We start from the raw sequence: 21352 nt of genomic DNA, 5'->3' as shown, positions 1-21352 counted from the left end.
AGAGCAACAAAGGAAGAGAAAAAGAGAGACACAGAGAGTGAAAGAGACAGAGACAGTGAAAAGTGGGACAGTGGGAGAAAAGGGGTGGAAAAGAAAGAAAGAGAAAGAGAAAGAGAGAGTATACAGTGTCTTTGTGAGCGGCACCTGGCTTTGGCAACATCAAGTTGACATATTTCAACCTGCAGCTTGTTTTTCTCTTGCGCTTCTCTGAGTGTTGTCTCGCGGGCCGGATTCAATCCCTTAGCGGGCATGATCTGGCCCGCGGGCCGCCTGTTTAGACCTGTGGTCTAAAGAGTCACCCTGCTTATTATTAATTGACAATGCAGCGATCATTTGCAAAAACAGAAATAAAAAAAGACATTCATTCAGTGCTATTATTTTTTCAACAAATACTTGAGCCTGTAATGGAGGTTTGTTCTTTTGTTTCAGTGTGTAAGACATTTGCCCATTGTGGGACGAATAAAGGATTATCTTATCATATCTCACAGAGTATTTGATTTTAATCGTGAACTAATTAACCTAAAAGTATGGATGGATAAAAAGAAATGATCTTTAAATTGAAATAAAACCAAAGTCATATTCTTTGGTCATCGCAAGGCAAATCAAGATTTAAAAGTAAAAATGGATGGTGTTGCAATAGACATTGTATCAGAAATGAAGTTTTTAGGGCTCATAATAGACAAGAAATGAAGTTGGAAAACACACATCAGACATATACAAACTAAGGTATCTAAAAGCATTTCAATTATTAATAAAGCCAAATTTCTTTTAAATTATAATGCATTGCATTTATTATATTGTTCTCTCGTTCTGCCATACTTACCATCGTGTGCAGAAGTCTGGGGCAAGAATTGCAAAAGTTCCCTTTTTTTATCCTTCAAAAACGTGCAATAAGAACCATACACAGGGTAGGATATCGGGATCATACCAATATTTTATTCATGCAGTCCAAATGATTAAAATTGGATGATTTAATCAAATGTTTCACTTCACAACTTTAAGGCCACCAAAAATATAGTGCCAGAAAACATACAAAAAGTATTCACTCGGAAAGAGGGAAATTATAACTTGAGGGGCTGTAGTGATTTCAAATTCCCAAAGGTGAGAACCACCAGGAAAAGTATGTGTGTGTCTGTGTGCGGAGTCAGACTTTGGAATGATTTGCAAAATGAGATCAAACAATGTCCAACTATCCATGTGTTCAAATTGAAATACAAAAAAGCATTACTGGCGAAATACAGGGATGAAGAGAATAGGATATGAGGGAGATTGGAAATACTGCGTTTATAACTATGGTTAACTTGATGTTATTGTTGCTATTATTATATCAGAACTGTTATAATAAATCTAATGTATTTTTTTATTCTTGTTTTTATCATTGGTGCCGCAGTGACATTTGGTAACTAGGCGTATTATGACGTTGAGGGATGGGTATTGCGAAGATTAGTGTATAAAATATGCGATTATTGTAATTATTATAATTATTGATATCTGACCAATGGAATAAGTATATCCACGAGATTTTGTTATATTAGACATAAGAGGAAAGGAGGATTTGTAAAAGGTATTAAATAGGGAAGATGAAGGGGAAAATAAGTATCTGCTTCTGACTACCCCTTTTCCAACATGTTATGTGACACTATTTTGTTGTTGACGCATTGTTTTTGTCCTGTTTTTAGTTTAATGTTCGAAATAAAAGTTTTCATTCATAGTAGAATAATTGTAGAAAATTAAAGGTTTCTAATACAGCTGAGTTTTGTACCGCTGTCAGCCTGAACACACATTGGTTAAAAACAACGCACACATTTTCAAATACTAAAGTAACCAATTGTCTAATTCTATGAAATAAATCAATAAAAAATAAGCTTTCTATTGGGGCAGCACGGTGGGGCAGTGGTTAGCGCGTGTGCGGCACGGTTCTAAGGTCTTGGGAACCTCCTGTGTGGGTTCAAATCCAGCTACCGGACTTCCTGTGCGGAGTTTGTATGTTCTCCCCGTGCCTGCGTGGGTTTCCTCCGGGCACTCCGGTTTCCTCCCACATTCCAAAGACATGCATGTCAGGTTCATTGGCCGGTCCAAATTGTCCCTAGGTGGGAATGAGCGAGCGAGTTGTCTGTCCCTGTGTGCCCTGCGATTGGCTGGCAACCAGTTCAGGGTGTCCCCTGCCCATTGCCCGAAGACGGCTGGGATGGGCTCCAGCACCCCCGCGACCCTACTGAGGATAAGCGGTGCAGCTAATGAGATGAGATGAGAGATAAGCTTTCTATTGTCTTTTGAGTGTTGCCTGTTGCACTCACCCTGTAGGAGTTCTCGTAGTTGTTACAGTGCTTGGTGAAGGGTGTCTCGCGCCCCTCGGCCAGCAGGACCTTAGTGCAGACATTGCGATGAGACGTGGGCCTCCGACCAAACACGGAGCCGGGCGGCATCTCACTGAGAGACAGGGAGCGGCAAGACATGGAGAGAGGCGACTGCAGTCTGAGGTGAGATGAGGTGAGGAACATAATTTAGCACCGTCTCTTTCTTTTCTCATAGCCGGATATTTTGCAACGTATCAAGCGCTAAAACAATAAGGATCAGGGCGGTTTAGGTCTTCTTTTCTGATAGCTTTTTCGGTTATTGAATTTTACAGACCGTGAATCCATTTTTTTCCAAAGGATTGCCTTGTGACAGCCAAAATACAGCTTCTTCTTCTAAAGTCAAAATGGCATGGTCTTCTTCTATGAGGAAAGAGTCTCAATACAGAATTTTTGGGGGGTTTGCATTGTAGGTAGGAAGACGGCAGCATGGCAGCACAGTGTACATGTGTGCGGCACAGTTCTGAGGTCATGAGATCGAACCTCCGGTGTGGAGTTTGCATGTTCTCCCCGTGCTTGCGTGGGTTTCCTCCGGGCACTTCGGTTTCCTCCCACATTCCAAAAACATGCATGTCAGGTTAATTGGCCGGGCTAAATTGTCCCTAGGTGTGAATGAGCGAGCGAATTGTCTGTCCCTGTGTGCCCTGCGTTTGGCTGGCAACCAGTTCAGGGTGTCCTCTGCCCACTACCCGAAGATAGCTGGGATCGGCTCCAGCACCCCCGTGACCCTACTGAGGATAAGCGGTGCAGATAATAGATGGATGGATGGAGGTAGGAAGACCAATGGTGCAATAATTAACATTTCAAATTATTATTAATTCAGAATATAACTGTTGTCATGCGATATTTGCTTTAACTACCCACATACCCAGTATGCAAAAATGGCCGTACTGATGTACTATAATCCCATTATGCGATAATGGCCATAGTAAATTACTGTCAAGCCACTATCTAATACGATATCAATTTGGAAACCAAGTCAAGTCAAGTCATGTTTGTTTGTGACGCCCTTAATCACAAAGAGTCTCAAAGGGCTGCACAGATCAAAGACTATTGCAAACTACGGACTACTATGACACCATCCCCTCATCTAAAACCTATATGAGGGCAAATGATACACATATTGTTAACATAAAATATAGGTTATTCATATGCAATAGAGTAGAAGTGTGTTTTAAGCTTAGATTGAAACATTTCCACTGAAGTTGCAGATCGAACCAGTATTCTTTTGTTAATGTTTCCTAGATATTATCACCAGTAATTCATTATTTTCATAGATTTAAAGAAATTTAATCAACAAATCATTTTTTAAACATTAAGTAACATGCACCGGCACAATCGAGACGGAGACTCCAGTAAAAACAGGGGTGGGGGACTATGCGCTGCAATAACAGGCGAATCATTGACACACACTGCTCACTCGATATGGAGTTTCTAGCAGTATCGTGTAGACCCTTCTATCTACCGAGAGAGCTAACTGTGGTCATTGTGGTTGCTGTTTACGTTCCACCGGATGCTAAAGTTAGCATAGCGCTAAATCTCCTGCCTGCTGCTATCAATAAACAGCAGCTTGCGCACCCCGACGGAGCTTTTATCGTCGCCGGCGACTTTAATCAGGCATGCTTAAGGACTATACTCCCCAAATTCATTCAATACGTGGACTGAGCAACCAGGGGAAAAAACACTGGACCGTGTGTACAGTAAGATTAAACATCTAGTTGGATCCGGCCATCTTTGTCTGTCCCTCACCCCCTCATACATCCCCCTCCGGAGGAAAACAAAGCCTGCAACAAGGACAGTACAAACATCTTCTTTGTTCCTTTATCTTCTTTGTTTTCTTTATCCTCGCTGCAAAATATGGGACTGGAGTGCCATGTCTAAATTCGTTGTCAAAATATATCCCGTGTTGTAACAATGACAATAAAGGTATATTCTATTCTATTATATAGTCACATGGCAACATTCTTCTTTTTGCATGTTGGTAAGGGCAGTATCGCATGAGAATTCTGTAAACAGTAAGGCCGCTATCGCACAGAAAACAATAGTTATTCGCTAATTAGCGATTGTTTAAACAAACTCATAACGCAGTATCAATAAATTGGTGATTTGAAAAAAAATTAAACTAAAGTAAAGTATTGTTTTGAAAATGTAACAGTTTTTAAACCTTTTTGTCAAAACCAGTTACTGTAAGTAAGGCTATTGTTGCACGAGGTTTACTGCAATATTATTACAGTATATGTGCTCAATAATACCATTTATACAGTAAAATATTTGATTCTGAAAACTGTCACTGTCTTTTTCTCTTCCCAAAACAATTTTTCTTACACCTCAAACTTTTTGAAAACTTGCTTTACTCTTTATGACACCAGACACTGGGAAGGTCTTCTGCTTTGCCGAAAACCGGCATATTCTTCTGCTTTGCCGTTTCTGGTCCAAAACCTGGCATTCTTCTTCTACTCTAAAATCGACTCCATTATTCTGCTCTAAGGCGATAACTATCTGCTTCTATAGAGTAAAACTTCTCATTGTATGCCCAAACTTCATCATCTTCTTCTACAAAACTAAGATAGTCTTTTTCTCTACCATAACCTAACTTTGTTTTATTCTACACTCAAAATTAGTACTGTTTTACTCCGTGCAGAATCTGGCATCATCTTCTTCCATACTACTATCTCCTTCTTCTAAACCCAAAATGAATGTCCTCTTCTTTTAAAGATCTGTGTGGAGGAGTGGGCCAAGATCCCTCCTGCGGTGTACGCTGGTAAAATACTACAAGAAACGTTTGATCTCTGGAATAGCACACATAGGCTAGTATACAAATATTAACATTCATTTTCTTGGGTGTTTAAATACCAATTTGTAGCTATATCACACAAAAAAATGTTAGAAAATCATGCATTGTGATTTCTGGATTTTGATTTTTAGTTTGTCCCTCTTACAGTGGACATACATCTAGGATGAAAATTTCTGACCAATACTGAAATACCAATATAGCAGGGTGTTCAAATACTTATTTTCTTCACTGTATGTATATATATATATATATATATATATATATATATATATATATATATATATATATATATATATATATATATAGTGGGACCTCGCTACTTCGCGGTTCCACTTTCGCGGGTTCAGAGCTTCGCGGGTATAAAAAAATTATAATAATTAAATAAAATAATTAAATAAAATAATTAAAAAATAATAATATAATAATTATTATTATTTTTATTTTTTTTAAGCATTTTTGAAGGGGCGTCGCTACTTTGTGGTTCCACGTTCGCAGGTTCAGAGCTTAGCAGGTCTAAAAAAATAATAATAATTAAATAAATAAATAAAAAAAAATTGAGCATTTTTGAAGGGCCGTCGTCACTTCGCGGATTTTCACTTTTCGCGGGTGGTTTTGGTCCCCATTAACCGCGATAACCGAGGGATTACTGTACATACACACACACACACACACACACACACACACACACATACAGAGCTTGACTTTCGATAACTCTGGAGGTAAACACTTACACTTAAACACAGTAATAATCAAGACATGTTTTAGCGCTTTTCCCTCGGTATGTAAGTAAACTAAGGAAGGGTTTTAGTGGCATGTAGGACTTGTTTTTGGAGAGTGCACAAAAAAAATACCTGGCTAGCAGAGAATTTCTTCCAGGAGATAAACAGTGGCGGGGTGACTTTGTGAAAAGTGAATGCAAGGATTACATTTTATGATTGGAAGGGTAAATGTGTATTTATTTTGAGAAAATCGCAAATCTGAAATAGAGGTCGAACGTGACCTGCATACAACTGTCATCAAGTACACTCAGCAGGCAAGCCGTTTGGCAGTGACAACATGCACAGCAGCAGATATAGAATAACTTACTCAAATCCTATCGATCAGTCCGTCACATATGCCGGAGGACCGAAAGCTGCAATAAAGAAAGCTGGACCCCCGCACGCACCTGTATAGATCATCCGCCCGCCGCTTTTAACAAATGCAATGCCCGCCCAGTGACATCAAGCAGCCTGGAACAAAACTGCAGCGATGTGCCAAGTCGCAGATTAATTCTGAAGGGTTCTTTGAAATTATGATAAAAATAGTGTGAGCCGATCCCCAGGCCTCTTTGCCTGTTGAGTGGTGAACAGTGTGATTGAATTACATGTGTAGAAGGACACAACATGGCATAAAGATTTGATTGTTTTGTTTTTTTTTCTACTGTAAACCATAAAGTTGGTGACCTGGATTTCAAATTTTCAGTTGTCAGTGTTTATTAACAAAGTTTAAATATTGTCACATGTCATTATTTCCTTGTGTATTCTTTTTATCTGTTATTTCCCTTATGTTCTGGTCCGGAGACTTTGCTCTGAAAATGCTGGTCTACTCGTGATCACAAGAGCCAAGAAGAGATCCACAGGTTCAAGAGCGTTCTCCATTCGGGCCCCAGTGCTATGGAGTGCTCTGCCCTATGCAATTCGATCTGCAACCTCAGTGGAACTGTTTCAATATGGGCTTAAAACACGCGTATATTCTATAGTTTATGAATGACTTATATTTCACAATATCTGTGTATTGTTTGTTATTGCAACATCCGTTGCAGCTTGATTACTGAATGAACAGTCCCTTCTTAAGGTTTTTTCATTTTCCTCATGTTGAGGTTTTTGAGGTTTTCCTTGCCCTCGTGTATGTTTTAGATCATGGGATGGTGTCATAATAGTCTGTAGTTTGCAATAATCAATGGTCTGTACAGTCCTTGGAGACTCCTTCTGATTAAAATAAACGTGACTCATTTATTTTATTTATTTCATATTTATCATTCTACTTATTTATAAACTCCTTTGTCAATGAAAAAGTGGAAAAATTACGCATCCACAATGAAAATAAAAAGGAGCAGAAAGGTGTGTGTTTTTTTAATTTCTTTTTACGAAGGACCAGCGCCACAGCACACAGCAAGGTGGCTTGACGCCGGACTAACATGGCAGCGACCTCAGTGTGGATTTCATTGTGTTAAAGAAAAACACATTTCTCACCCTCGAAAATTTTTAGGAAAATGAACATTGGTATGATAGTTCATATATATTTGCCCAGTATTCAAATCAATGTTTTTTTTTTACTGAAGGAAACCTTTCTGGACCGCTATGGGGCAATAAATATTACACAATGTCTCTTTAGGTGTTAATGACCTGAAGCATGTCAACCCCTGCATGGACCAGCTGGCAGAGATGGGAAGCTGCATCGTGGCCGTCATAGACTTACTGGACTAGTTTACAGGCTGGGGGCGTCGCTGCTGTCATGCTCTTTCCGGACATCTTCAACATCTTACCTAATGTTTACTATTTTGTGTACAGTAATGCTAATTGTGATTCACCCTGGTCAATCCTGGAAGGGGGATGACCACATGTGAGGTCGTTTCTCAAGGTTTCTCTTTTTTCCTTACACTGAGGTTTTTGGTTGTTCCTTGCCCGCATGCTGGTTTGAGATCAGGTAATTGTGCAATTTTGTAATTGTAATCCTGTGCAGTCCTTCGAGACATTTTTGTGATTAAGGGCGTCATAAATAAATGTGACTTGACTTGACTTGAATTGTGCATTTGTTTCTCTGCACTATTGTACTTACAGTGTTATTGTTACAGTGTTATTGTTACTGTTTACCTGACTTGCTTACCTGACTGCCCATTTTGCACATCTGGTTAGCTGCTCCTCTTGCACTCTTTGCGCTACTGTAAAATACTATACGTAGCCATAATTATTTAGTATATTATTAGTACTCAATATTTCAACTCAATACAACATTTTATTTATATCTGTACATTCAAGGAAACTGTGCGGGTCAGATGTATCGACATTTCGTTCTGTATACACGTGTACTAGAATGACAATAAAGTAGATCTGAATCTGAATCTGAATCTGAATTGTAAAAAGGAAACCACTATTGAATTCATTTCCAATAACGTTTATTTAACTTGTGCAAAACGTAACGATTTAAAAGTCTATTTGTGGTTTTTATTTACTTATTTTTAGGAGAATGTTGACCCTGAATTTGTGAACGTCGTTAAACTTCAGCAGACACCTACGGGTCATATATTTCTTTTTTCTTTTAATATACGTGCTGAATGCTAATTTTTGGGAATCAAGTCAAGTCAAGACATATTTATTTGTGTAGCCCTCAATCACAAAGAGTCTCAAACGGCTGCACAGAACACAGATTATTGCAAATCACAGACTATTATGACAGCATCTCCTGATCTAAAACCTACACGAGGGCAAGTAAAAACTAAAAAACCTCAAGTCAAGTCATTTTTATTTGTGAGGCCCTCAATCACAAAGAGTCTCAAAGAGCTGCACAGACCACAGACTATTGCAAACCACAGACTATTATGACAACATCCCCTGATCTAAAACCTACATGAGGGCAAATAATACACAGATATTGTCAACATAAAAATAGGTTATTCATATGCTATAGAATAGAAGTGTGTTTTAAGACTAGATTTAAACAGTTCCACTGAGGTTGCAGATCGTATCTCAGGGGAAGAGCATTCCACAGCACCGGGGCCCGAATGGAGAACGCTCTCCAACCTGCGGATCTCTTCTTGGCTCCTGGGATAACGAGTAGACCAGCATTTTCAGAGCGAAGGCTCCGGACCGGAACTTAGGGGGTAATTCAATTTGAAAGATATGAGGGAGCAAGTCCATGCATGATTTTGTATACTACCAACAGAACCTTCAAATGAAAACTTGAGCTAAGAGGGAGCAAATGCAGATTAACTCAAATCGGGATCATGTGATCAAACTTTCTTGTCTTAGTTAAAAACCTCCCTGCAGAATTTTGTACCAGCTGACGGCTCTTGATTTTGGACTTCGGGAGACCGGAGAGGAGTGGTACCTGGCTTTGGCCACATCTAGCGGACATATTTAAAACAGCAGATTATTGTTTGACGGGATGTTGTTTTCACCATTGTCTCGCAGGCTGGATTAAATCCATTAGACAGGCCTAATCCGGCCCACGGGACATGTTTTTGACACCCCTGGTGTAAATAGATACACCTGAAGAATACAGCCAAAACTTTAGGAGTTACTCCCAGTGTAATTGTTCACTCAAAGACAACTCATTGTGACTGCGCCTGTCATGGCTCGACCTCCACCCAGAATAATCACAAAGCATTTGGGGATTTCAAGTCGGGAAGCCTGGCAAAGCGCCAAATGTCGGTCCCACCCAAACGGCTTTTCCCAGAACGACGGTAATGAGACGAAGCCTCTGGGGGATACGCGGAAACGGGGATGTCGGAAACGATCTCACCTCGTCGCAACGCTGGAAGAGCCGGCGACCGACGGGGCGCAGCGCTGGCCAATCACAAGCAAGGGCTCCAGACAGCGGGCAAACTCGCTGCGGTAGTCGGTGTTGATCTGATGGGTGCAAAAGACGCCATGAAGAAATCCGGCGGTACTTTGCCATACTATCATGCTCTCACTTTGCTGCTCTGCACTGGTCGGAGGCGATGGGGAAGCTTCACGATGCGCTTCAGTCGCTCCATCAGTTGCTGTGGAGGCAAAAAACATCAACAGCTCTCAGTACTACAATTACCAATATTTCATGCTTGCTTGTTGTGAAACACACTCACGTATCCCATATCCAGAAACTCAAACATGTTTGCAGAACTGAGGAAGGCTGAGCAAGTGACTAGATGAACCTGCAAACACAATTGCTGTGGTTGAAACCGGGAGCATGCTTTCCAGATTGGCGTTCAAAATGGAAATGCACATTGTCAAATGAGTGCTTTAGCTTTTTACATCGATAAAAAGGTTCCCAGCTTCAAATAAATCTCTCATTCAACAGCAGTTCTGTAGGATTGTACTTCCCAAATAGAAGTATAAGTACACCTGGAGGTGATTGAAGGTATTTCAAATGAGGATTTCAGAGATTAGAATATTTATTGGCAGAAATGTCACTATGACTACTATCTGGTAAAATAGGTCAAATTACCCTAAAAGTGAGGAAAACAATATCGTAGCAGACAGCATGTATTTTTAGTCATTTTAATAAATATGAGAAACAGATTTTAATGAGATTAAAAAATAAACTAAATAACTAAATATGTATAAAATAGTGATATGAATTGAAAATAGAAATATCCCCAAAATTAAAAAATTACCAAATAAGAAAATGTATTTTGTTGTATGTATTTTTTTAACTTGGAAAATACAGACGGACGGACGGGCAGGCAGGCAGGCAGGCAGGCAGGCAGGCAGGCAGGCAGGCAGGCAGGCAGGCAGGCAGGCAGGCAGGCAGGCAGGCAGGCAGACAGACAGACAGACAGACAAAAGAATAATTCACAGGTGGTAGAACAATTCAAAATACACGGCTTTAGAGTATCAAACATTTGTTAAAGATTCAAGACAGAGTTTTAAACCACCTGAAGTGTTGGCAACAGTGAGGTGAGGTGTGAGAGTTGCTCTTTGAGGGCTTTCTCCTTCTCCTCGTGTTGACTGCGCACAGACACACAAAGACACACCATAATTGTAATTGTAAGGTGAATACCAAGGTGGAATAAAAACCAAAGACTTTCATAATAACTTTATGTTATAAGTCTACTAGAACCAGGAAGTAGGACCATATTAGTCCTGTGCTCAGGTCTCTGCACTGGCTTCCTGTCAATCACAGAATAGACTTTAAAACAGCTCTGCTGGTGTATAAGTCTCTTCATGGTCTAGCACCAAAGTACATTTGTGACATGTCGGTCCCATATGAACCATCTCGGACCCTGAGAACCTCAGGGACGGGCCTTCTGCTGGTGCCCGGAGCCAGGACTAAACAGGGTGAAGCTGCGTTTCAGTTCCATGCAGCTAAACTCTGGAATAGTCTTCCTGATGACGTCAGACTAGCTTCTACTCTAACAGTGTTTAAGTCCAGGCTGAAAACAGCTCTGTTCAACTGTGCTTACAACTGAAAGGCTTCTATCTGCACTCTTCACTATCACCTTATTTTAATTCATTGATTTTATCATGTTTTATCTGTGGTTTGAATGCATTTTAAATTCTCTATGTCTTTTATTGTGTGTTTTTAACCTGTCTGCCATTTCTGAACAGCACTTTGAATTGCCTTGTGTATGAATTGTGCTATACAAATAAACATGCCTTGCCTTGCCTTTTACATATTCCCCCCTTAATACACTGAAGCATTCACAGACAGCGCCGCATTGCCGCAAGTGACACGAGCCAAGTGAAAGAGGAGCGGTGCTAGGAATCAAATGGACTCAACCATTTCAAGCCAGTGGGGTATTTCTGACACTGTGTTCTTCCCATTTTTGTTATTGAAATGAAATGATCTGCATTTCTATAGCGCTTTTCAAGTCAAGACTTCCCAAAGCGCTTTACAGTGTGCTTCACATTTCCCAATAGCGGCCGTGCAGCCATTAAATAATAATAATAATAATAATAATAATAATAATAATTTCCTTGTATTGTCATTCTGTGTAACAATGTACACAGAACGTAATGTCGATTGCACCTGACCCGTTGTAGCGAGCCGATGCAGCCGCAGCCAACAGAGGGCGCCGCCGACCACTTTTTAAGTCTTAGGAATGACTCGGCCGGGGCGCGAACCACCGACCTACCAGTCTCAAAGCGGGCGCCTTACCATCTAGGCTACTGAGGCGCTAACCTGCTTATTGGGGGTATTAGGGGTTCAGTGTCTTACCCAAGGACACTTCCACATGTAACACGGAGGAGCCGGGATTCCAACTGCGATCTCTTGATCCCAAGACGAGCGCTCTACCTCCTGAGCCACTGCCACCCCATGATGTTGGTTAAAATTCAGACTCAAGTAAAATATGTTGAATTCATTGTAAAGGTTAGAAAAAAAAACACTATACGATCTCTTGTTAAAAGTATCTGGTTAAAATGGATGTAAAAATGTATTGTGATATTCTAAAATGGATTTTATGTAAATTGAAAAGAAAGCTCTTTGATATGCTTTGGGCAGTCTACAGAGAGAGCTGCCAACGAGATCAAAGCCAGCAGAGAAGCTAATGTTGTGACTCATTTCATCTGCAGAAACTGTAATAAAAACCTCATCATCCAGTCCAGCGTAAATGTGGATCTTTGGTGGGATAGGTACACCGCGGTTACATTAATTATTGAACATTTTGATCATATTTAAGCCTATTCTTAATTAATTTGTTCTGACTTCTTAATAACTAATTAGTTGACTCTAGTGCTGAAACTATATTGTATTATATGCTCCCTAATTGTATATGGCAGTCTAGACAGTACATCTGATAGAGAGTGATTCTAAATATCATCCATATGACCGCAGACAAATCTGTCAGTGCGGTGCAGTAAAAGCACTTCGGACGGATACGCAATTCCAATTTGAAAAGCTTAAACGAGCCTTCCAGGAAGCCGCCATTGGCCAGCTTCCAGGCAATGGCGCCAAACATTTGTCCAGAGAATAAAGGAGTGGATCAGTTCCCTTGCAACGCTAAATGGTGGAAACCATCAATCATAGATTTAAACGACCAATGACATAGAAAACATGTCATTAAATTCATTATATTTATTTGTAATGTCTAAAAGACATTCGCTATATCAGTATAGCAGGTCATAAAAACTGTACACATCACTTAGATTGTTTTTAAAAGTTTCAAGACATACTTTCACAACAGTTGAAAAACGCTTAACGATAAAAAAAAAAGAACTACTGCTTTTCCAAATCCTGAGTCGAGGCGTGTGTTTTAGTCCACAGTCGTATTTTAGCGGCAGGCAGTAGCTCAGAAGGTAAAGGGCTCGTCTTGGGATCAAGAGGTCGCAAGTTCGATTCCCAGCTGTTCTGTGTTATATGTCAAAGTGTTCTTGGGTAAGACACTGAATCCCTAATGCCCCCAATAAGCAGGTAGTTGCCTTGCATGGCTGCATGGCTGTTATTGGTGTGTGAGTGTGTGTGTGTGAATGGGTAAGTGTGAAGCACATTGTAAAGCGCTTTGGGAGGTCTTGACTTGAAAAGCGCTATAGAAATGCAGACCATTTACATTCATTTAGTCTACAGGTACTTAGAAGCAAGACTAAGTCTTTGTGCATGAAAAAAACGTTCCCTCGATTTCCGTTTTGGTAAAAGTTTTCCACTTCTGGTTTTAAACAAGCACATGCTGTTGTTGCTGTTTCTTAGTATTTTGGAGTCCTTTTCTGTTTTGCATGTCAAAATGAAGTGCACAGTAGCAGTGGAAGCTGATATTGTACTTGCGAATAATATCACCTCATGGAAGCATGTAAATGCTGAAAAGAAGGGGGCCAAACACTGAACCCTGCGGAACACCACAGGTAACATTAAAGGGCTCAGATGTCATTTCGCCATATAAAATGGATTGCTTTTGAATGTCAAAAGATCGGCATGCATGCCCTCCCATTAAAATTTGTCGAGGTTTTGGGAAATACATTGTCATTTGCTTTAGTTTTTTTTACAGAAAAATAAATAAATAATGGTGCTTCTTATGCTCAGTAACTTGTGCAAAGCTCACATAGTACTAAAATCGGTGGTAATATTGATAGGAACCAATAGCCGGAACTCAGAATACCCGTGAGAATGTGCTTGTAATAAAGCAGAAAGCAGTATGGGATGCCATTGCAAGAAATGTGGGTAACTCACTTAAAGGGAGAGATATGGAAATATTTGTAGAAACCAATAGGCTGAACTAATGTGCCTGGGGTGGAAACTGTCCAGGACATAAATAACCCCCATTTCCAAAGAGCAGTATGTTGTAAGATGCCCATAAACCTGGACGTATGATTAAATATACACTAGTGTCATAAGTCTTAGCCGGGGTTGGGTAGGGTTACTTTAACTGGATTACTTTCAATGACTTTTGGATGACTCCAATAGCAAATATGCTAATAAAAGACAAAAGAAACTCAATATGAATAACTATGACTCACAACACGTGGTAAGCTTTCTCTCCTGGCTTTGATCTCTTTGATCTCCGGCAAAACGAACATCAAATGCGACAGAAACAAAATGAAAATCAATCCAAACATCATTTTTGCCCTTCCATGTATTCTGTTACTCCCCAAGCCTGCACAAAATTGAGTCATTTTATTCATATTTAGTTACTTCTGTCTTTTATTAGCATATTTGGTATTGGAGTCATCCAAAAGTAATTGAAAGTAATCAAGTTAAAGTAACTCTAGCCAATCCTGGTCTTACCCAAACGAACAATCAGCTTCTGAAAAAACAGTTAAATGACATTTTGAGCCAAGGTTGGAACATCTTAAGATCGGATGACTGAAAGTAACTATGGTTGTGTTCAAAGCTTTATCCATCCACCCATCCCTTGTCTGCACCGCTTATCCTCAGTAGGGTCGCGGGGGTGCTGGAGCCCATCCCACCTATCTTCAGGCAGTGGGCAGGGGACACCCTGAACCGGTTGCCAGCCAGTCGCAGGGCACACAGGGACAGACAACTCATTCGCTCATTCACATCTAGGGACAATTTAGACCGGCCAAAGAACCTGATATGCATGTTTATGGAATGTGGGAGGAAACCAGAGTGCTCGGAGGAAACCCACGCAAGGACGGGGAGAACATGCAAACTCCACACAAGAAGGTTTGATCCTATGACCTCCGAACTGTACCACATTGGCTGACCACTGCGCTGCTATGCTGCCCTTAAAATCTTTAATGTTTTGCTAAAGACAGAAGCCCAGCAGCTAAGTACAGTTCAGTTCTATTCCCTATGAAATTAAAATAAAAAGAAATGATCTGCATTTCCTTAGCGCTTTTCAAGTCAACGACTTTCCAAAGCGCTTTACAGTGTGCTTCACATTTCCCAATAGCAGCCTTGCAGCCATGTAAGGCGCTCACCTGCTTATTGGGGGCATTAGGGGTTCAGTGTCTTACCCAAGGACACTTCGACATGTAACATGGAGGAGCCGGGATTCAAACTGCGATCTCTTGATCCCCAGACGAGCGCTCTACCTCCTGAGCTACTGCCGCCCTCTATATATGCACTTTTTACTTTTGAAGTGTTAATGGCTTGTCCCTAGTTTTATATAATAGTAATAAAAAGAATGTTAGTAATAATAACTATATTTTGGTTATGTATATGAGCTATACCTCTGAGCAGCTTTCAGCAGAATTTTCTTCCTCTCTGCCAATTTTTCCTGAAAAGAGCATAACATGTAAACATATTTTAGACGCATATGCCATGTACCACATCTGGCCCCGTATAAGTTTTACTTTGGCCCTTAAGATCTTTAATCATTATGTATTATTGTATGAATTATTGTACACTACGTATCGGAGATTTGTTTTATTGTACCTTCTCATTATTTTATTATAGTTTGTGAATGATAAAAAATGGCTAATAATTATTTTATTTGAAGTGATTTTCGCCCTCTTCTGCTAAAATAAAATAAAGGCTACTGGTGGTGCATGAATATTACAAATTTATTTTATTTTTTTGTTCATGTAATGGGAATTATACATCGAGGAATTTTGTGCCTGTTGAAAATGAAAAATGACTCACAGAGCCATGAAACAATTTTGTCCTATGTATCTGATCCTATTGGAAAATATATTTCAGCTTTTCCGTTCAATTAAGTTCACGAGAATATCTCGAAACGGGGACTTTTCGGGACATTATCGTTGGAAAAATAATTTGTCAATTGCCATATCTGAAACAGTGATTTATATTTCAGTTAAGGTTGCAAGCAATTGCTCGTTTCTGACAATTAAAAAAAAAAATCCGTTTGGGGGTCAAGCTTACTGTGTAACGCGTCCTAAAAATGCCTTTTCTTCCCTACCCCGCATTTAGATCAACATTGACATCAAGTGGTCAAACAGTGATACTGCTGTTTTGTTTTTCCGGGAGATTCCAATACCAATCCACCCACATGAGGAAATACCGACAAGCATATGCCCTAAAATAAATGAACACATGCACAATGTTGAATATTTTTTTTGCACAATGTTGACTATTTTTGCACTTAACGCATATTGCACTAATGTGATCCCAAAACTGTATGTAACATCCTACATGCCCACATTTCTTGTGTAAATATTGTGTAAATTGTAACCTTATCTTCTTTTTTCCTTTATCTTCTTTGTTTTCTTTTATCCTCACTGTCAAATGTGAAACTGGAGTGCCACGCCCGATTTCGTTGTCACAATATGTTAAACGCATTTTGTAACAAAGACGATGAAGGTATATTCTATTCTATTCTACTAATTATATATATATATATATATATATATATATATATATATATATATATATATATATATATATATATATATATATATATATATATATATATATATTATCTGCACCGCTTATCCTCAGTAGGGTCGCGGTGGTGCTGGAGCCCATCCCAGCTTCGGGCAGTGGGCAGGGGACAACCTGAACCGGTTGCCAGCATAGAGACGGACGAGTCACTCGTTCATGAACACCTAGGGACAATTTGGACCCGCCAATTAACCTGAAACGCTTTTGGAATGTGGGAGGAAACCAGAGTGCCTGGAAACCCACGCAAGCACGGGGGAGAACATGCAAACTCCACACAGGAGGTTCGATCTCATGACTTCAGAACTGTGCCTACACGCGCTAACCACTGCGCCACCATGCTGCCCACATATACATACATACATACAATGTGAATTTCCCTGCGGGGATGAATAAAGTATCTATCTATCTATACATACATACACATACATACATACATATATACATATATACATATATACATATATATATATATATATATATATATATATATATATATATATATATATATATATATATATATATATATATATATATATATATGGAAAATATATGGCAAATTGCATAATTTATAACTTATAATTTGTTTTCAAATATTTATATAGTATATAATTGTAATTTTTTTAAGGAACGTATTCATTTATTTCTACATATAGTAGAATCCTTTCTCCGTAAGCCATTAACTTAATTGCAATAAATAAATACAGTAAATAAATATCGCATTCACATGCAAGTTGCTATTGAAGTTAGTTCATTATCACTTTAAAGCCCGAGTGTGTAATATTTGACCACTAGATGGCAATGTGCTGCCTGGTGCGAACGAGGGCCAGGTCCACAGAGCACAGCGTGGTGGACCTGGAACATCGCAGTGACCAAAGTGTGAATTCCACTGTGTAAAAGAAATACACATTTCTCAACCTTTGAATTTTCCAATAAAAATAAACATTGGTATGATAGTTCATGTATTTTTCCTAGTAATCGAATCAATGCTGTTGTTTTTTTTACAAAATGAAAGTTTTTTTTATACCACTAAATATTCCACACAGTCCCTTTAATACTATTGTGAGTGAAGTGGGAATCCGAGTTAGAATTTGAGATACCTGCAGACTGTTGAAAAGAGAGCAGATGGCGCTCTCCTCCTCCTCCACGTTCAGACACACTTCTCCTATCATGGACCTCAACAGGAATATGGCCTCTCTGGTAGATGTCTGCAGCTCCTTCACCACCTGTGTTTGTTGGAAGCACAATGAGATGATGCTTTTCGAAAAATGTCAACAACTCCCTGCATTTTTAGCTAACACCATTTGACAAATTATATATATATATATATATATATATATATATATATATATATATATATATATATATATATATATATATATATATATATATATTTGATTGTTTAGTTTTCTGATAACAGTTCTATATCAACCTCCAGCTGTGACAAAGTGCTGTCAGAACCGTTCATTTTTGTATTGATTCCTTCAGCCATATACGCAGGGTTAGGTAGGGTTACTTTAACTGGATTACTCTCAATTACTTTTGGATGACTCCAATAACAAATATGTTAATAAAAGACAAAAGAAACTAAATATGAATCAAATGATGACTCACAACACGTGGTAAGCTTTCTCTCCTGGCTTTGATCTCTTTGATCTCCGGCAAAACGAACATCAAATGCGACAGAAACAAAATGAAAATCAATCCAAACAGCTTGCCAACATCATTTTTGCCGTTCCAATTGTTAAAATTGAGTCATTTTATTCATATTTAGCTTCTTTTGTCTTTTATGAGCATATTTGGTATCGGAGTCATCCAAAAGTCATTGAAAAGTAATCCAGTTCAAGTAACCCTACCCAACCCTGCATATACGTATGTCAAAGTGAAGGACCATCGGCTTGCTGTGACCCTTGGAGATTTATACGGCCCCTGAGATCATCTTGATTGATTATTGTATCATACACCAGAAATGATTGGGTTTTCTTTCACTGTGCGATACTTCTCCTTAAAGTTTTTTGTTTTCGGTTCATACATTTTTAAACTTAATATTTAAATGCAATTAAATTTAAAAATTAAAAAAAACATGTTTGACCTGGCAGCACGGCGGCGCAGTGGTTAGCGCATGTGCAGCACAGTTCTAAGGTCTTGGGAACCCCCTGTTTGGGTTCAAATCCAGCTACCGGACTTCCTGTGCGGAGTTTGTATGTTCTCCCCGTGCTTGCGTGGGTTTCCTCTGGGCACTCTGCTTTCCTCCCATATTCCAAAGACATGCATTTCAGATGGATTGGCCGGTCCAAATTGTCCCTAGGTGGGAATGATCGAGTTGTCTGTCCCTGTGTGCCCTGCGATTGGCTGGCAACCAGTTCAGGGTGTCCCCTGCCCACTGCCTAATGATTGCTGGGATGGGCTCCAGCACCCCCGCGACCCTACTGAGGATAAGCAGTGCAGCTGATGAGATGAGATTTAAATGCAATTAAATTTAAAAAATAAAAAAAACATGTTTGACCTGAGAGAATGTCAGAACATTGCCATTTTTTTCCTTCAAAGTCAGTTTATCCCACTTTTGCAAAAAATAGATTTTTTTTGCGACCGATGACACTTGAATAAAAGCAGCTAGCGTCGCTGAAGTAGCTTCTGGCATCAATCTTTTTGAGAATGGATGCACATATAATGGGGTGGGTGGATCACTTAACCACATAGGTCATAGAGGCAGAATTTCCTGTGGCGTGTCCTGTGGTGTGTCTTTTTGAGGACCACTGCCTTAACAACTTTTTTCACTAACCTGCATCGGCTCCCTGTTAGCTTAAGATGTGATTTGAAGGTTCTCTTGGTAGTATTCAAAATTATGCATGGACTTGCTCCCTCATATCTTTCAGATTTAACTTTGCCCTATGTTCCGGTCCGGAGCCTTCGCTCTGAAAATGCTGGTCTACTCGTGATCCCAAGAGCCAAGAAGAGATCCACAGGTTCGAAAGCGTTCTCCATCCGGGCCAAGGTGCTGTGGAATGCTCTTCCCCCTCTTTAATCTAGGCTTAAAACACACTTCTACTCTATAGCATATGAATGAACTTTATTTCCTGTTGACAATATCTGTGTATTTCTGTTGTTGCAACATCCATTGCAGCCTGATCATCCTGAAAGGGGGGTCCTTTCCCAAGGTATCTTCATTTTCCTCATGTTGAGGTTTTTGAGTTTTTCCTTGCCCTCATGCAGGTTTTAGATCGGGGAATGGTGTAAAAATAGTCTGTGGTTTGCAATCATCTGTGGTCTGTGCAGCCCTTTGAGACTCCTTGTGATTAAGGGTTATGAAAAATAAACATGACTTGACTTAATAATCATGTTATGGGGACCTTTATATCAAGGAAATGAGTCTTTTTGTGCATGTTGAAGTTCCAAGATGACTGACAGAGCCATGATGAAATATAGCTTTATTTTTCTGATCATGTTACAATGTCACGAGGATTACCAGAACAGAGCAGGAGACCCCAGAGCGTTCGTACAATTCTTTATTTGGGGAAGCGTAAGGGTTAGCGGGAGACGTGATCAATCGTAGCGTGGGACGAAGGCAGGTCGAGTTTACCAGGACTGAAGAGAAGATCGTAGCGTGGGACGAAAGCAGGTCGGATCGAAGGCAGACAGGCAGAATCAAGTAAACAACAAGGCAGGTAATCGGGAGTGTCTTTCGAATACAGGAGTAATCCTCAGACACCCATGTCTCGGTGTAGAATGCTTAAATAGCGAACATAACCCAATCAGAAGGCGCACTCCAGATGATTACCCCAGGTGGCTCCACTTAGGTAATCATGACAGAACCCCCCCCTCAAGGGACGGCTCCAGAAGTCCCCCAGAAAAAAAAAATAATAACAAATTTAACCCAAGACACGTCACAGGGAAACACAGGTAATCGGGGAACTATGTAACAGCACAGTACCTCTCAGAATCCTTCCGAATGGAGGGAAGCCCCCTCCTCAGCATCCGAAGGGGCGGCAGAGGGTGGGTCCGGAGGGCAAACAGGAAGAATCAGGACCGGCAATTCAGACAGGACAGGCAGAATCAGATCAGGCAAGACAGGAGAGGCGGAGACAGAACAGGCAGAATCAGAACCAGCAAAAACAGGGCAAGCAGAATACGAACCGGCAAACAGAACAGGCAGAAAAGACAGAATCAGAACAGGCAGAATCAGGGCCGGCAGCGGAGTCGGAGTGGCAGGCAGGCTTGGGAGTCGAGCAGGCAGGCTTGGGAGTCGAGCAGGCAGGCTTGGGAGTCGAGCAGGCAGGCTTGGGAGTCGAGCAGGCAGGCTTGGGAGTCGAGCAGGCAGGCTTGGGAGTCGAACAGGCAGGCATGGGAGTCGAACAGGCAGGCATGGGAGTCGAACAGGCAGGCATGGGAGTCGAACAGGCAGGCTTGGGAGTCGAACAGGCAGGCTTGGGAGTCAAACAGGCAGGCTTGGGAGTCAAACAGGCAGGCTTGGGAGTCAAACAGGCAGGCCTGAGACTCATTGCGCAGTCATAAGGCCGATTGGGTGACAGGGAAGGGGCCTTAGCTTTACTAAAGACTTCTTGTAGGTGGTTGTAACGAACTGGGACCTTGGACAGATTGGGTGAAGCTCTTATGGAAGTGGAGTGACCTGGGTAAGGAGCAGCTCGCAGACAGGTTTGGTGACAGTCCCTGCCCCATTCCAGTATTGACCCAGTGCGCCAGTCGAAATGGGGGTTGTGTTGGACCAACCATG

At 40.4% G+C, this 21352-nt stretch overlaps 1 protein-coding gene across 2 annotated transcripts in view; it reads right to left on the bottom strand.

Annotated features, from left to right (window-relative positions):
• rnf207a (ring finger protein 207a) overlaps positions 1-21352 on the bottom strand; it is a 47580-nt gene that overhangs the window by 4108 nt on the left and 22120 nt on the right. For both annotated transcript variants that reach the window (XM_088337296.1, XM_088337295.1), the window contains exons 7-13: positions 17721-17846; positions 15453-15499; positions 10763-10835; positions 9971-10039; positions 9821-9889; positions 9649-9755; positions 2298-2475 (exon numbers count right to left, since the gene is read on the bottom strand). In XM_088337296.1, the coding sequence (XP_088193422.1) occupies positions 2298-2475; positions 9649-9755; positions 9821-9889; positions 9971-10039; positions 10763-10835; positions 15453-15499; positions 17721-17846 (669 nt within the window). The remainder of the gene's footprint in view (positions 1-2297; positions 2476-9648; positions 9756-9820; positions 9890-9970; positions 10040-10762; positions 10836-15452; positions 15500-17720; positions 17847-21352) is intronic.

This window comes from Urocampus carinirostris, chromosome 6 (genome assembly GCF_059441175.1).
Source record: "Urocampus carinirostris isolate Australia breed hairy pipefish chromosome 6, RoL_Ucar_1.0, whole genome shotgun sequence".
NCBI lineage: Eukaryota > Metazoa > Chordata > Actinopteri > Syngnathiformes > Syngnathidae > Urocampus > Urocampus carinirostris.
The sequence above is the reverse complement of the archived record's forward strand: the minus strand, read 5'-3'. Positions and strand labels throughout refer to the sequence as shown.